This window comes from Eschrichtius robustus, chromosome 15, assembly GCF_028021215.1.
Source record: "Eschrichtius robustus isolate mEscRob2 chromosome 15, mEscRob2.pri, whole genome shotgun sequence".
NCBI classification, from domain to species: domain Eukaryota; kingdom Metazoa; phylum Chordata; class Mammalia; order Artiodactyla; family Eschrichtiidae; genus Eschrichtius; species Eschrichtius robustus.
The window spans coordinates 86,953,849-86,970,466 of record NC_090838.1 but is presented as its reverse complement, the minus strand read 5'-3'; the positions used below and the strand labels follow the sequence as shown (position 1 = coordinate 86,970,466).

At 37.6% G+C, this 16,618-nt stretch overlaps 1 protein-coding gene across 3 annotated transcripts in view; it reads left to right on the top strand.

The window, feature by feature from the left end:
- TMEM131 (transmembrane protein 131) overlaps positions 1–16,618 on the top strand; it is a 191,666-nt gene that overhangs the window by 140,039 nt on the left and 35,009 nt on the right. For all 3 annotated transcript variants that reach the window (XM_068564214.1, XM_068564213.1, XM_068564215.1), the window contains exons 18-26: positions 442–546; positions 1,850–1,936; positions 5,456–5,608; positions 5,711–5,786; positions 5,944–6,061; positions 7,895–8,033; positions 8,740–8,849; positions 9,302–9,368; positions 16,130–16,281. In XM_068564214.1, the coding sequence (XP_068420315.1) occupies positions 442–546; positions 1,850–1,936; positions 5,456–5,608; positions 5,711–5,786; positions 5,944–6,061; positions 7,895–8,033; positions 8,740–8,849; positions 9,302–9,368; positions 16,130–16,281 (1,007 nt within the window). The remainder of the gene's footprint in view (positions 1–441; positions 547–1,849; positions 1,937–5,455; positions 5,609–5,710; positions 5,787–5,943; positions 6,062–7,894; positions 8,034–8,739; positions 8,850–9,301; positions 9,369–16,129; positions 16,282–16,618) is intronic.

Sequence of the window (16,618 nt, the reverse complement as noted above, 5' to 3'; positions counted from 1 at the left end):
TGAAGACATGGTTATTAAAACATGACAGAGTTAAATTCAGAACTTGAAGCATAACCAACTTTGTATTAATACTTGTGCCCTAATGCGGCCAAAGGGTTAGTGGAAGGCTGTGTCCCTCTGCTGCAGCCCTCACCCGCTTTGACCCTGCACGTACACGGTTGGGGTGTGAGGACCACACCCCTCCCCAGCTTTGCAGCTGAGAGGTCAGCTGTTCCTCAGGGAACTAGTTTTCTCAGTGGCCCATGGAATAAGTATAGTAGGTAAACATCCAGGGATGGGCATTATTTTGAGATATTTGTATGTGATGATATGGTAATTCAGTGTTATACTGGTACAGGTTAGGATTTTGAAGTCAGTTTATCACTGTAGCTTTCTTTTCCATTTTAATAGAAAACTTCAGCCAGCAAGGCTGATGAATTATGTCATTTCTCCTACATACAGGTAATATTAGCTTCAGGATATTTTGCAGTGTTCAGAGTCAAACTTACTGCAAAAAAACTGGAAGGGATTCATGATGGGGCCATACAGATCACAACAGACTATGAGGTAAGGACTTTATTTACAGGGATTCATGTCAATGGGGTCTTTCTGAATAATTCAGTCTTTTATTGTTTTTATAGAAACAGAGAACTAAGTTTACTCAGAAAGTTACAGTTTACCACTTTCATGCCTTAAAAACTGAGCTTTTGAGAATAATTTACAGAATATTGGTGTTTATTAGCTCATAGTTTTCTGATAAAACCCAAATCTTTTGACTAAAAACAACTTCAGAAAAATGCATTTGGCACATTTAGAATTGCTGTTAGAAGCCTGCTTACAAATAGTTGTAGCATTGCACAGACCCTGACTGAAATTCCTGAGATAGGTCTCTCTCTTTTCTGAGGTCATAAATATCCTCCTGTGTAACATTTCCAAAAAGGAAGATACAATCAGGAAATCACATCTTAATTTGAGTTCTCACAATCATATTTACATGTCATTCTAAGTCAAGGAACCAAGTGAAAATCAGTGAACTTTTTAAAGGCTTTTTGTGGGGTTTGACGTGTTGCATTCAATGAGACTTTGAAGAGACATATTTCTGCCACACCTAAATATTTTGATTTATTATTTCAGAGCTCTTCACTAAAGTCAGCAAGGTGCTACCCTTGTTCTCCTATCTGTTCAGTACATACAACCCCCGCATGAAAGAAAACTAATTCAGAATAAACAGAATTGGTCATTTAATAGTAAATGATATGTTGGGAGTATGTCAAATTAATTACCTCCAAAAATAAGGAATCCACATTTATCACTTTTGATAGGAATAAGTACATTTCATATCTTAGCAAAGTATCAGTATCTTTGTGAATTGCAAATAAGAGTACGAGTTGAGATTCAAAATCTGGAACGTTCAACTCATTTTTTCAAATTAGGTTGATGTTAATTTATTGCTGAGTACAAAAAGTAGAGAGCTTTGTAACTTTAGAAAATGCTGGATTTGTCATTCATTGTTTTAGGAGAATAATTGAACTTTACTTTTTAAATTAATAATCTACAAAATAACCTATATTATGAAAAATCTGTTCTTCATTCCTTCCCCATTGTTTGGTCTTGTTTACCATGTTTTCATCGAATCACTGAGAAGTACATGGAAATTTATTGTATTTCAGTGCATTTTATGAAGTACATGGATAGATTAAACAGTATCCATGGGTGATTTTAATTTTGCTTATCAGTTGGTTAATGCTAATATACATCCCAAGATTGGTTCTTTTAATCCCCCAAAATAACTGTCCCCCTGCAACAACTGTCAGTGTCAATCGCAGACTTAAACACTCATTTCTCTGTGGTTTGCTTCTTCCCTCCACAGATCCTAACAATTCCCGTGAAAGCTGTGATCGCAGTGGGTTCTCTGACTTGCTTCCCAAAGCATATGGTTCTTCCACCTTCTTTTCCAGTAAGACAGTTAATTTGTAGCCTTCTTCTTGCTAATTTTTTTTCTCTTTGCCTTTACCTCTGTGTTCCTAGAATTCAACAATAAAGTCAGTTACTCTTTATTAATCACTTATTTTAAGGTAAGACATTGTACCAGCTTCTTTAGGAGACATAAAGAAGAATAAGAAATAGTCTCTTCTCTCAAAAAGTTTTCAATCTAGAATGAGAAATGGGCCCATGATTCATAGACGTAGAGCAGGATGTAGAAATTGCCCTAAGAGGTGAAAAATAACACGCTATGAAGAAAATACATATCTAATTGATGAAGGTGCCGTGTGAATTGGCTTGGAATTTCTTCTGGCAGGGATAGACAAGGGGTAGCAAGAATAGCATTCAGGGCCCAGGGAACAACCTGAATAGAGACACAGGCAGCAAAGTCTGAGATGGCTTTAGGCAGTGGTGAGTTGTCCAGTTTTACAAGAATGCAGGGAAGTTTCAAGAGAGAAGATGGAATGGTACCTTGGAGTGATAGCATGAAAAAAATGCAATGCACTTAAGTCCATGAAAATCTAAAGTTTTTGAGCAGAGGCTGGACATCGTCAGAGTTAAGCTTTCAAGACTGGCTCTCTGGCAGAAGTAAATGTAGGACACGTCTGGGAGTAGCAATAGTGTGCCTGGAAGCCAACCCAGAGACTCTGGCCACGGTCCACAAGGAAAACGTCAAAGGGAGGTTTGAGCTTAAGGCGTTGGCAGAGGCAGTAAATCGCTTTCATACCTCCACGCCTTTGCTGCTCATCTGCCTTGGCTGCCCTTCCTCCTCTCCTACCTTCAAGAACTCCTACATGTCTTTCAAGATCCAATTCCATTGTCCTCTCCTCTCTGAAGATTTCTTCACTCCACTAGACAGTACTAGTTATTTCATGTGTGCTTCTGAAACAATTTGAGATTACTTCTCTTGCAGCAAGCCTCACATTGTGCTGTAAACGTTGCCTTATGTGTTGGTCTCCCCAACAAGACTCTGAGATCCGGTGGGAAAGAGATGAGGGATCTTATACCCAAGTAGCAGGTATCTAGTAGATAATGGGTGGATGAAGGAGCAAAATGATGAAAAAGAGAACATAGGCAAGAGACATTTCAGATAAACCGTTTGAACTGTACTTGAATATCTTGAGGAGGTCATACTAATGGAAACAGGTATGGGTAGGTAGGTAGATAGAGGACTCAAGAATATGACATAGAGTTTGAGCCTGGAGAACAGGGAGGAAAGAAACGGGGAAACCAGGAGGCCACCTTTTGCAGGAAGATAGTGTAGTCGATTCAGGGCGCCTTGGAGCAGATGGAAGTGTCTCTCAGCTGTGGTAGGAGACCTGACAGGTTAAGAGAAACAGTACATTGCAAAATCTTAATGCTATATACGATAAAACCTAAATTCAAAATTTAGCCTCTTAAATATAAATTAGCTTCAAATATAAATTTGAATTAATAGGTTCGGCACACCTAAGTTTGGGTCTTAATTAAATCTTTGTCTTCTTATCATTCCACTTTGTACTGACTATACAGAACTCTTGACTTCATTATTTATCCAAAAGAACCTTCAATTGCCTTTTCAATCCTTGATCTCCTTGATACCTGCATAAATCCTGGAAGGGAATAATTCAGTAGATGACAAAATGAAAGGCTCATGGACAGAGTAAATGAGAAGGCATCTATAAAAACAAGGTGTTGGTTTTGCAGTACTTCAGATTAAGCTTTCAGATATCTTCAGATGGCTTATAGGATCAGATATTTGCTTGGAATTACAAATTAACTTGATAATTGGTCTTAATTGGGCTGCTGTAACAAATTACCATAGATTGGGTGGCTTAAACAACAGACATTTATTTCTCATGGTTCTGGAGGCTGGGAAGTCCAAGATCAAGGCACCAGCAGATCTGGTGTCTGGTGAGGGCCTACTTCCTCGGTTTGCCGACGGGCATCTTCTCATTGTATCCTCGCACAGCCAAAAGAGCAGACAGGGAGGGCAAGCTCTTGTGTCTCTTTTAAGGGCACTAATCCCGTTCATGAGGGCTCCACCCTCATGACCTGATCACCTCCCGAAGGCCCTGCCTCCTGATACCATCACACTGGGGGGTTAGGATTTCAACATGTGAGTGCGGGGGAGCACACAGACATTCAGCCCATAACAGTCATGAAATTCTGTAAAATCTCTTATCATATGGAGACTACTAGAGCCAAGTGATGAAAACTTGGTACTTCAGAATGAACATTTCAAATAACTCACAGTTTAATACTTCGTATTTGAATACCATTGTAAAATGAACTTCTGTATCTGTTACCTCTTTTGATCCCCACCATACCCCTGAGAGACAAGACGTGGGCACAAGAGTAGTAGTTATTACAGGTGCATGAAGACCAGGTAACTGCCGAGAAGACACAGCTGGTTGGAGGCCAAGCTGGGACTCAGCATAGGCTTCTGCTTTCTTCTCTTATGTTCTTATCCTCACAGCAGCGTCCCCACCCTCTAACATCTTTCTACTCTGGTTAGACTGTAAATGATGAGTGTTAGTCTTAACTGCACCATCATTCAACTCCTTTTACTGTTCATTTTCTTAACTTCTTTGTCTTTTTTTTTTTAAACCTTTATTTATTTATTCAGCTGTGCCAGGTCTTAGTTGCAGCACCCGGGATCTTTTAGTTGTGGAATGTGGGATCTAGTTCCCTGATCAGGGATCAAACCCAGGCTCCCTGCACCGGGAGCGGGAGTCCTAACTGCTGGACCACCAGGGAAGTCCCGACTTCTTTGTCTTTCAATACCAAATATTAGACCAGCAGGTCTGGTCATTTTAGAGACTTCTTCAAATGACTAGGAATCAGGTTATAGGATTCTGGTTCTGTATTCAGACAAAAGAAAGTAAAATATTATAATATGATTCTTATTGATGATTATTTGAGTCATGTAATTTTTTATTTAAAATCTGGTACCCTGTCATAGGGAGAAGCATGCAGCTGATAAGAGCAATCATTGGTAATTTAATGATTTAATCTGTATGCTGTTTTAATATGATGCTTGATAACCTGTGTTTTTTAAAAATGTCTAATTTCTCTTTGGCACAAATAGTATTTTTCTTTTATAAAGAAAATAGCTTTGGATTTTAGAGTTCAGTTATTTCATCCTGAATTTGGATACTTTTAAGGCAACCTGGCCTTGATATAATCAAACCTTTCTTAACAAACTGACAGTGACTGCTTCCTTTATTCAAAGCTAGCTCTGTACCTTTGTTAGTATGTGAACATTTTTACTTTATTTTTACGAGATTGCAGAGATTTGTCCTGCTAATTTATCTGTAATAGGCCATAAAAACAACAAAATACATATATTTGGAGGAGGGGCTCTGGTTACAAATTTAAAGTTTATCAACTTTTGAAAATTCTAAATGTCTTTGAACTTTGGTTTCCTAGAAATATGTCTGTCAGCTCTAAAGTGTGTGTTCTGAAGAAAATCTACGATTTACAGATGAGTTTGTTTGTTTTCTTCCTTCAGGGGAAAATAGTTCATCAGAGTTTAAATATTATGAATTCCTTCTCACAGAAGGTAAAGATCCAACAAATACGATCTTTGTCAGAAGATGTACGATTTTACTACAAACGATTACGGGGCAATAAGGAAGATTTGGAGCCAGGGAAAAAATCAAAGGTTTGAAAATGTTATATTTGCAAAAATTCCCATCCATTAGTCCTTTGTTATTGTGACCTTCTGTGGATTTGGGATTCATGGTTCTCCTGTGCCTCTTTATAGATTGCAAACATTTATTTTGATCCTGGACTGCAGTGTGGGGATCATTGCTATGTTGGCTTGCCTTTTCTGTCCAAATGTAAGTTATCTTGCCGTTCTCTCTCATGCCCTTCGCTCCCTCCCCAGAATACTCTTTAATAAAAGGCGGCCACTTTTAAAGCCCATCCCTATCTCTTGATGCTATAGAAATCATTTGAAGGGCTGAGTATGTCATACCATTTGTCTCCTTGGTTTAGCTGAACCCAAAGTACAGCCTGGTATAGCCATGCAGGAAGATGCTTGGGACGCTGACTGGGATTTGCATCAAAGCCTGTTCAAAGGATGGATGGGAATAAAGGAAAATTCCGGTCATAAGTAAGTGGTTTTGCTTCATTTAAGTATTTGAGCTGTCTTTACCAGTATGAAACATGACTTTCTAAAGTTATTCTTATATTAGGTTATTTTATTTCTCTGTAGGTAAGAAAATATGCCTAATCTTCAGGAAATTATAATGAGGCATCTTGAATTGCCATTGTAATTGTATATTTCTCAGAAGTATGCACACTACCATTTTTGTCTTTTTTCCAGTGTTCTAGATGCTTCCTTAAAGTCAAAGAAACTGGATGAAGTTGTCCTTGTGTAGGATAACTTCAGTGTTTACCTTAGACACATCCATTTGCATAAGAAAGAAAGTTTCTACCTATCACTGACCTCTGTTAAAGGCTAGGAAAACACTTTCTGGGTTTAACCTCACAGGAGGAGGAGTGTCTTCCTCCCTTTCCAGAGCTGAGCTGTTAGGGGTGCATGGCCCGTTCACATGGGCTCAACCTTATGTCTGTGGCAGGTAGAAAATGTCCCAGCGGCAAATCAGTACCACATCTGGATTCAAAAGCAAAGACACACTTTTGTGGCAGTATAGAAATTTGATCTTTCTGTGTACTTCAGAGGAGAATTTGACTAGCAAACTGATGAAAACTGTTCTTCTCCATTGGCTGATTTGAAATGTATTTGTCAGTATCATCAAGATCTTCCAATTTGTAGTACTGTTAAGATTTTCAAGCCATGAATGATTAAATCTGCAGGTTTCTATTTATCTGAACTATCTGCTGTGAAAAGTTCTCTTAAGGCAAAAGAGAGTTAAATTTTAACTTTAAAATGGTTAAAATTAGTACAGAGACTACTTCTAATGAACTCACTAAGAGAACACTAATTGAAACACTCCTTGGTCCTCTACAGTTCCACAGCAGACATTGTAAGGTATAGGTCGCCTCCACAGTTTAGCATCCAATTATGAATAAATAACTTGCAGTGCTGCCCTAGGTTCATCTGCCAAGGAACCTCTTCACGCCCCACCCCCTGAAACCCCTGCTTTCCTCTCTGTGAGCCTAGTGTTTCACTCCTAAAGACCCAGGCTCCCTGCCTGCCCTGTGCCACTGTGTCCCAGTTGCACAGTGAATGTGGCATTTTCCCTGCCCCTGCCTTTGTCTTACTTTCTCAGCGTGCATGTTACAGAGAATTTGTTACTCGTTGTACAAAACTGGTACTCTCACCAATATTAGGGTGTCATAATTCAGTAGTCTTATAGGATAAAACAGGCTTCAGTGTTTGTGCCCAGGCACCTTAGCCCCATTTATAATATTGTTTCCTTAGGGAATGTGCTCTGAGTTCTTAACAGCTGGCTTATAAATACTCATAAGTAGGGAAATAGTCAAATGAGGCCCTGAAAATTGCTCTTAACTATATATATCTGGACAGAATCCTCATATGTGTTACCTCTTCAACTGATGTCTTCATTGTATATCAGGATTTTGTTTTGTTTTTTATCTCAAGCGGGGAAAAAGCCATATGCCAAGCAGTGCACTGCCTTCTTATTAGTTCTACTGAAAATATTTGCCTGCTGTTGGTGTCTGGATCTTTCCACTAAACATGCAAGATCCTTTAGGATCCCCATAACATCATGTTATCTGAATACCCCTGCCTTTTGCCTTTCGTATTCCGTACATAAACAATACTGTACAGGTGATCAGTGATACTTTGGCAGCTCTTTGTGCCAAAATAGAGACATCTTCATACATGTCTCTATGAAAAGCATAATTAAATATTAGAGCAAGTAAAATTTCTCAAGTACACAAGCCTAATAGAATTTCCTGTATTCAGAAAACTCAAATATTTCATTTTGTTACAGTGACTTACAAATTGTTTTTCTAGATTGAGCGCTATATTTGAAGTAAATACAGACCTTCAAAAAAACATACTGTCAAAAATCACTGCCGAGCTCTCCTGGCCGTCCGTCCTCAGCTCACCCCGTCACATGAGGTTTCCCCTTACTAATACAAACTGCTCTTCAGTAAGTATTCAGTGTGACATCAGTTCTGGGAAATCTGTAATAGGGTTATGAAGTATCTGCTCTTTTTTTTTTTTAACATCTTTATTGGAGTATAATTACTTTCCAATGTTGTGTTAGTTTCTGCTGTATAACAAAGTGAATCAGCTATACGTATACATGTATCCCCATATCCCCTCCCTCTTGCGTCTCCCTCCCACCCTCCCTATCCCACCGCTCTAGGTGGTCACAAAGCACTGACCTGATTTCCCTGTGCTATGCGGCTGCTTCCCACTAGCTATCTATTTTACATTTGGTAGTGTATATATGTTCATGCCACTCTCTCACTTCGTCCCAGCTTACCCTCCACCCCCCCACCCTCCCTGTGTCCTCAAGTCCATTCTCTACATCTGCGTCTTTATTCCTGTCCTGCCCTTAGGTTCATCAGAACCATTTCTTTTTTTTTAGATTCCATATATATGTGTTAGCATACGGTATTTGTTTTTCTCTTTCTGACTTACTTCACTCTGTATGACGGACTCTAGGTCCATCCACCTCACTACAAATAACTCAATTTCGTTTCTTTTTATGGCTGAGTAATATTCCATTGTATATACGTGCCACATCTTCTTTATCCATTCATCTGTCGATGGACACTTAGGTTGGCTGCATGTCCTGGCTCTTTTAACGGTGGCAATCTTTCACTTACTGTGTCTTTACTTTGTTTAAGGAAGAAGAGATTACGTTAGAAAATCCTGCAGATGCTCCTATCTACATTCAGTTTATTCCTCTGGCCTTATATTCCAACCCTTCCGTCTTTGTAGATAAGTTAATATCAAGGTAGGCATTGCTGGTAGATTATCAAAATGTTTTCATATTAGCAGTGAATTATTATTTTACACATTTAAAACTTTATTTCAGCTCATACAGTAATAGATTGGGCTTAGAGAAATTCTGCATCTGTAATTTAAGTTGAGAGAAGGTTCTGGGGAGAGAGAGGGATATTATATTAAGCATCTAGAAAAGCTTCCAGTTTAAGACAAGAAAAAAATAATATAGAACTCCTTCCTAAAATCTTATAAAGAGGAAGCAAGTGGTGGAGCCTTTCAAATATTTTAGTTTTAAAAAGTGAACAAAATATTAACTGTAAATTGTAGCTATTTTTTGAAGGCTGTTAATCTGATAACATTGATCTCAAAATCTGCCAAAAGATAAGCACAACCTTAGTATTTATAACCCCTTTAATTATGATGCTGTTTACAAAGAAATATGTGTATGTTTTTTTATTTCAGGTTTAACTTAAGTAAGGTGGCAAAGATAGATTTAAGAACACTAGAATTCCAAGTCTTCAGAAACAGTGTAAGTATTCAAACGTCATACTATTCCAAAGAAGTAATTCTACAATATGATCAATGCAATTGTGAAAGAAAAATATTGACCATCCTTAAATTGGCTGAAGGGCAAGTTACTGAAGAAGTCAGAACGGTCTAGTAATTATTTTAGAGGCAAAAAGCCCCAGAAGAACGGGTGGGATTTAGATTGCCATGAGACACCCTTAATAGAAGGTCCTGTTTGTGGGCATTAAACATTAAGCTCATGAAGGTTCATAATAATGGCTGCCAGAACCTCTGAGAATATGTAGATAAGGTATATACTGATAGATAATTTTATTTTTATTAAGCCTCAAAATATTGAGCTTGGTCATTTAAATTTTTATTTTGGATACTTTCTAATAAAATTGTAAGCTCCATGAAGGCCAGACCCACGGCTAGCTGTATTCATACTTAGCGCAGTAGAGAGCATAGTTTTAACTCAACAAGTGTTTTTAAACTAATAAATGTATACGTAAACTGGTTTGTTCTAGGACCAAATATTCTCTATCATACGGGCCGGGCTGAGCAGCCACTAACCACTCATGATTATATAAGAACTTAATGTGTAGGATCTGTGTCAGTCAGGAAATTAGCACTTGGAACTAAAGCCACCTGCAAACTGGCCCAAGTCTCTTGGCCTCAACGCCCTTCCTCCTGCCCAGCCACTCTCATCCAGCCTTAAACAGCCTGTTCACACCAGCCCTGCTGGCTGTGGAGCCTGCACTGATTCGGCTCTCTGGCTCTCCCTGAATCTTCGTCTGCAAGCACGTTAACTGTGTTTTTTGTTTTCTTTTTGACGTATGGTAGGTACCTTGTTTCCCAGTTCTGGGTATAAACTCCTTGAGAGCTTGTCTTCTATTTATATGGTTTCCTTCCCACATTTATAATACGAATGGTGTTGAGTGAATGAGAGTAGGAATCTAGTTAATCCTCCATCATCTGAATTACTTTGAATGAAAACAGTAAACAGCCAGCTCCTTCCTCTCCTTGCTGTGAGCTCTTTTGCTGAGCACGTCCCAGTCTGTCAAGTAGCCACGGGATGCCTTCCTGCCATGCTGTGGCTTTGCTGCTTCCCATTTGGAATGAGGGAGGTTGGCTCCTAGAATAACCATGGCTTTGTACCTACTAGCTTGGTCACCTCGACCAAGTAAATAAACCTTTCCAAACTTCAACTTCTTCACTTGTAAGTGAAGTTAATAATTTGTATATTACAAAGTTTTTGAAAAGGTTAAACAGACCAACATGGAAGCCCTTAGATGGGTTGCTTGGGACATAGGAAGCCCTCAATGAATGTTGACTGGATGAGTCAATCTGTGGCTCACCAGGTGGGAAGGAAAGGCAATACGAAGGTTTTCAGTATTTCATGAGCACCTACTATGTGTCAGCATTATGCCAGTTGCATTCACATTTATAATTTCATGTAATCATTACAATAGCCAGGCTGAGCTATTACTAACCACCCTAAGAATAAGTATTTCCCTTGTTCTGTTGGTGGTGGAAAAACAAAGCTCAGAGAGAGGAAGTAACTTGCCCAAGTTCCTACCTGTCATAACTGGCAGGGCCAAATTCAAATCTAGTTCTCTCAGAGTCCAGAACCCTTGCCCATACTTTCGTGACACATGGTCATTACTGGTTAGGAATCACTAATTAACCTGTCCAACTTGATGTTTTGTAGTTCTTGAAGGATTTGTGTCCTTTCCCATAGCTTTGTGTTTTAATGTATAAGGCATAAATTAGCCAAACCTTTATGGAATTTGTATTGTCTATTGTCTATTTTTAAGTAAATCTTAAATAAGAAAGTAATTTTTTAAAAAAGAGAAAGTAATTTTCAATGTTGTATTTTTCTTTTCTGCTGAGTAACAGGTAGAATACTAGACTGAAATTTAGACAGTCTTATATTCTAGTCCATGCCCTTCTCTTGGAATCTTTTTTACTTTGCTTTTTCCATCCATAAAGTGCCAACATAATAAGTTCAAGGTTATCTAGACTCCAAATATCTAGAAAACTCAGTAACCAGAAATTCCTTTTACTCTGCTTTTATAAGAGAGGGAATACTCATAAGAAGTAAATGACCTAGTATTTACCTTTTTTTATCTTACCAAATCTTTAGTGGTACCTACAAGATGTAGGTACTGTGAGAGATAGGAAGATGAATAAGAATACTCTAGACCTCAGGAATTTATTCTAAATAAGAAATGCTGGAGGAGGTCTTAGGGTGAGCTTAGGATAAATTCTATCACAGTTCTCTACAGTGCTATAAAACTGTGGATCTCAGAATATTTGGTCTCAGGATTCCTTTACAGTCTGAAAAATAATTAAGAATTTCTACTTTATCTCAATTTTTAAAAATTATTAAGGACTCCAAAGAGATTGTTTGTTTATGTGGTTTGCATCTATCAATATTTACCATAGTAGAAATTAAAACTGAGAGATCATTAAAATATTGATTTAATTCATTTAAAATAATAATAAAATAATAATAAGCCCATTCTATTTGACATAGATATATAAAAATGAAAAAATAGATATATATTTTTTTAAGAACCATTTTGTAAGAAGAGTAGATTGTTTTACATTTTTACAGAGCTCTTCAATGGCTCTCTGACTTAATATACAGATAGATTCTCCTATCTGCTTCTGCATTTGGTCTCTTATGATACATTGTTTTTGATGAAGTATATGATAAATATCTGACCTGACCTGACACATTCATGTAGTTGCAAAAAGGAGTGTCTTAATTGCCTTTTTAGTTATCATAACACCATGCATCAGTCATTTGGAAAATATTGCTTCACTAAGATATGAAGAGCTTCTAAATGTTGACACAGTTCACTCTGCAGTATCCAGAAAATCATATTCATTCTTACAACCACTAATCTCATCAGGGAGTTCTTTAACTATTGGCTCTAAAGCTCACAGGGCCAAAATTCTAAATTTCGCTCAAACACTCAAATTTTACCATTGGCAACAAATGCTTCAGTTGTTTCCCTTAAAGGAACAGATGCACTTCATTTTCGTAAACATGTCTACTAACTACTCCAGTCTGAATAACCATATATTGACTGTCAATCGTTCTTTCAAATATAAATGGTGTTGCGGAGGCAGGAACTAGTTCAGTTGGCATCTGAAACGATAGCTCTTCCAGACAGCATGGTCCAGCATGCTGCAAGGGGTGCTGCGTGCATACTCCAGTTTATCACATGGTATTGAAAAGGCACGTGCTCAGTAAATAGCCTCACCTGCCAGAGAGCAGACAGCAGAAACAAGAAGAACTACAGTCCTGCAGCCTGTGGAATGAAGACCACATTCACAGAAAGATAGGCAAAATGAAAAGGCAGAAGACTATGTACCAGATGAAGGAACAAGATAAAACCCCAGAAAAACAACTAAATGAAGTGGAGATAGGCAGCCTTCCAGAAAAAGAATTCAGAATAATGGTAGTGAAGATGATCCAGGACCTTGGAAAAAGAATGGAGGCAAAGATCGAGAAGATGCAAGAAATGTTTAACAAAGACCTAGAAGAATTAAAGAACAAACACCTAGAAGAATTAAAGAGCAAACAAACAGAGATGAACAATACAATAATTGAAATGAAAAATACACTGAAGGAATCAGTAGCAGAATAACTGAGGCAGAAGAACGGATAAGTGACCTGGAAGATAGAATGGTGGATTTCACTGCCACAGAACAGAATAAAGAAAAAAGAATGAAAAGAAAAAAGAAAAAAGAATGAAAAGAAATGAAGACAGCCTGAGAGACCTCTGGGACAATATTAAACACACCAACATTCATATTATAGGCGTCCCAGAGGAGAAGAGAGACAGAAAGGACCTGAGAAAATATTTGAAGAGATTATAGTTGAAAACTTCCCTAACATGGGAAAGGAAATAGCCACCCAAGTCCAGGAAGTGCAGAGAGTCCCAGGCAGGATAAACCCAAGGAGAAACATGCCAAGACACATTAATTAAATTGACAAAAATTAAAGACAAAGAAAAATTATTAAAAGCAACAAGGGAAAAGCAACAAGGGAAAAACAACAAATAACATACAAGGGACTCCATAAGGTTAACAGCTGATTTCTCAGCAGAAACTCTACAAGCCAGAAGGGAGTGGCACAATATATTTAAAGTGATGAAAGGGAGGAACCTACAACCAAGATTACTCTATATCCGGCAAGGATCTCATTCAGATTTGACAGAGAAATCAAAAGCTTTACAGACAAGCAAAAGCTAAGAGAATTCAGCACCACCAAACCAGCTCTACAACAAAGGCTAAAGGAACTTCTCTAAGTGGGAAACACAAGAGAAGAAAAGGACCTACAAAAACAAACCCAACACAATTAAGAAAATGGTAATAGGAACATACATATTGATAATCACCTTAAATGTGAATGGATTAAATGCTCCAACCAAAAGACACAGGCTCACTGAATGAATACAAAAACAAGACCCATATATATGCTGTCTACAAGAGACCCACTTCAGACCTAGGGACACATACAGACTGAAAGTGAGGGGATGGAAAAAGATATTCCATGCAAATGGAAATCATAAGAAAGCTGGAGTACCAATACTCATCTCAGATAAAATAGACTTTAAAATAAAGAATGTTACAAGAGACAAGGAAGGGCACTACATAATGATCAAGGGATCAATCCAAGAAGAAGATATAACAATTATGAACATATATGCACCCAACATAGGAGCACCTCAATACATAAGGCAACTGCTAACAGCTATAAAAGAGGAAATCGACAGTAACACAATAATAGTGGGGGACTTTAACACCTCACTTACACCAATGGACGAATCATCCAGACAGAAAATGAATAAGGAAACACAAGCTTTAAATGACACAATAGACCAGATAGATTTAATTGATATTTATAGGACATTCCATCTGAAAACAGCAGATTACACTTTCTTCCTAAGTGCGCACGGGACATTCTCCAGGATAGATCACATCTTGGGTCACAAATCAAGTCTCGGTAAATTTAAGAAAATTGAAATCATATCAAGCATCTTTTCTGACCACAACGCTATGAGATTAGAAATAAATTACAGGGAAAAAAATGTAAAAAACACAAACACATGGAGGCTAAACAATATGTTACTAAATAACCAAGAGATCACTGAAGAAATCAAAGAGGAAATCAAAAAATACCTAGAGACAAATGACAGTGAAAACACAGCGATCCAAAAACAAAAAAAGGCACGTGCTCAAGGGTTGAGATTTAATAAGATTAATATTTATTACTGTTTAATCAGTAACAGTTTTTTTGGTTTTTTTTTTTTAACTGCAAGTGCATGGCAGTGAGGAAGACAGTGGCTACTAGGGAAGTTTGATGCCACTGCCTTGCTTCTAGATAAAGGGTCAGCAGTTTTACCCACCATTGCTTTTGCTGACCATCAGTGCAAAGGTCAACACAGTGAAAAAGGCAAAGAACGTCTGTCGGTGTTCTGAAAATAGTTTTGACACCTGAAAAGACCTCTGAGATCCCCAGGGGTCCATGAATCCCTCTTTAAGAACCACCACTACAACAATTATTGAGAATTATTGAGGGCCTTAGTGATATCCCAGAGGCATTACAACATCCTAAAGTATTTTCCAAGTCATCAGAGTTTAAATTAGTTGTTTTGGCGAATATATGTATAATGTATAACGTGTTCATCAATTACTCAGAATAGTTCATTTAAAAGGGAACCTATTTACCAACCATTTTGGAGCAATCGAAACATTGTTGTCCTAGTAGACATGGACAGAGAAGAATTTTCGATGTAGGAAAAAATATTTGCCTCAGAAGTGAGAATTAAAAAGTAGTGTGCTTCACAAAGTCTATTGACTATGAAGTTATGTTTGTAGAATCATGCTGTTGAAGTAGATGGATCTGTATATAGTAGAAAAATCATGCAAAATGCACTCTCCTTTCACAAGTTAGCAGAGCCATGTAGAGCTATGGACATTTATACCCAAGTATTACCAACCCTTCCCCCCAAAAAGTTTAAGGTTAATGTTACTTGAAATCAGAACAGTGTAACCTTATATGTGAACTATGATTTTTTTAAAAAATAAAAAACAAATGTTTTTTAATTTTATCTATAACTGTCGGGAAGTCATATTTTGATTATTAAACTAAGCTATTGAACTTTAAATCATCAAGTGTTTATGAAACAGTAATTATGGGCTTAGCTTTCAAAATAAAATTCAAAGATAGATTGATATGAATTGGAAATATTTTTACAAATAAAATGGTGCAACCTTAAGATCCTCCAGCTGATAGTCTGTCTGAGGGGAGGGGCAGAAAAACAGTGACTGAAAGGGGGGACAGCACCGGTAGGACTTCCGGGTGCTGGGTGTTCAGTACACAGCTGTTTGCTTTGTGCCAAAACACTGAGCTACTCATCTCTTAGGTTTGTGTCCTTTTCTGTTTTTGTGTCATGTTTCAAAACTTTTAAAGTTAAAAATAAAAAGATCTGTACACAAAAACAAGTGCTTAGTACAAACATGAAGACTTTGGTGACCTGGGGAACAAAGCCCTTTCTGGGACTTAATGCAGAATATAAAGTGTCGTCATTGGTTGCCCAGCTCTGCTTGCCAGCCATCCAGCCTCTAAATCGTCAGGGATAGAATTGTTTATATAGTTGATCAATTTGAGGAACTAATATTGGGCTGTGGATGGGGTAAAGGGAAAAAAATTTTTCCAGAGAATATACTAATGACTCCTATTTGTTTACCCAATGATTCAAGGCTCATCCACTGCAGAGTTCAACAGGATTTACAGAAGGCCTCTCCCGACATTTAATTTTAAACCTAATTTTAAAACCTGGAGAAAAGAAATCTGTCAAAGTAAAGTTTACTCCAATTCACAATAGAACTGTTTCTTCCCTAATCATAATCAGGTATGTTCTGTGATTTAAGTGTGGGTTGACTTTTAGTACTTACATAGAGTCCTTTCTTGATTCGTTTCAGTATTAATATTTGCATTAATTTATTTATGAAATAGGGTATTCATTTTGCCCAGAATACACACACATACCACGCCTCATGAAAGATACCTTTGTGATTATATTTTTAGCTAAAAGACCTGAATACTGTCTTCCTGTACCACGTGTGACTCTTCAAAGTGAAAAGCTCTTGCTCCTTTTCATGTAAACATTTAAAAATTTTTCAAGTGCAAATGTTTCACCATTAAATTTAGTGTATTAATTTTTACATGGTTTATAAAGTAACAGTAAA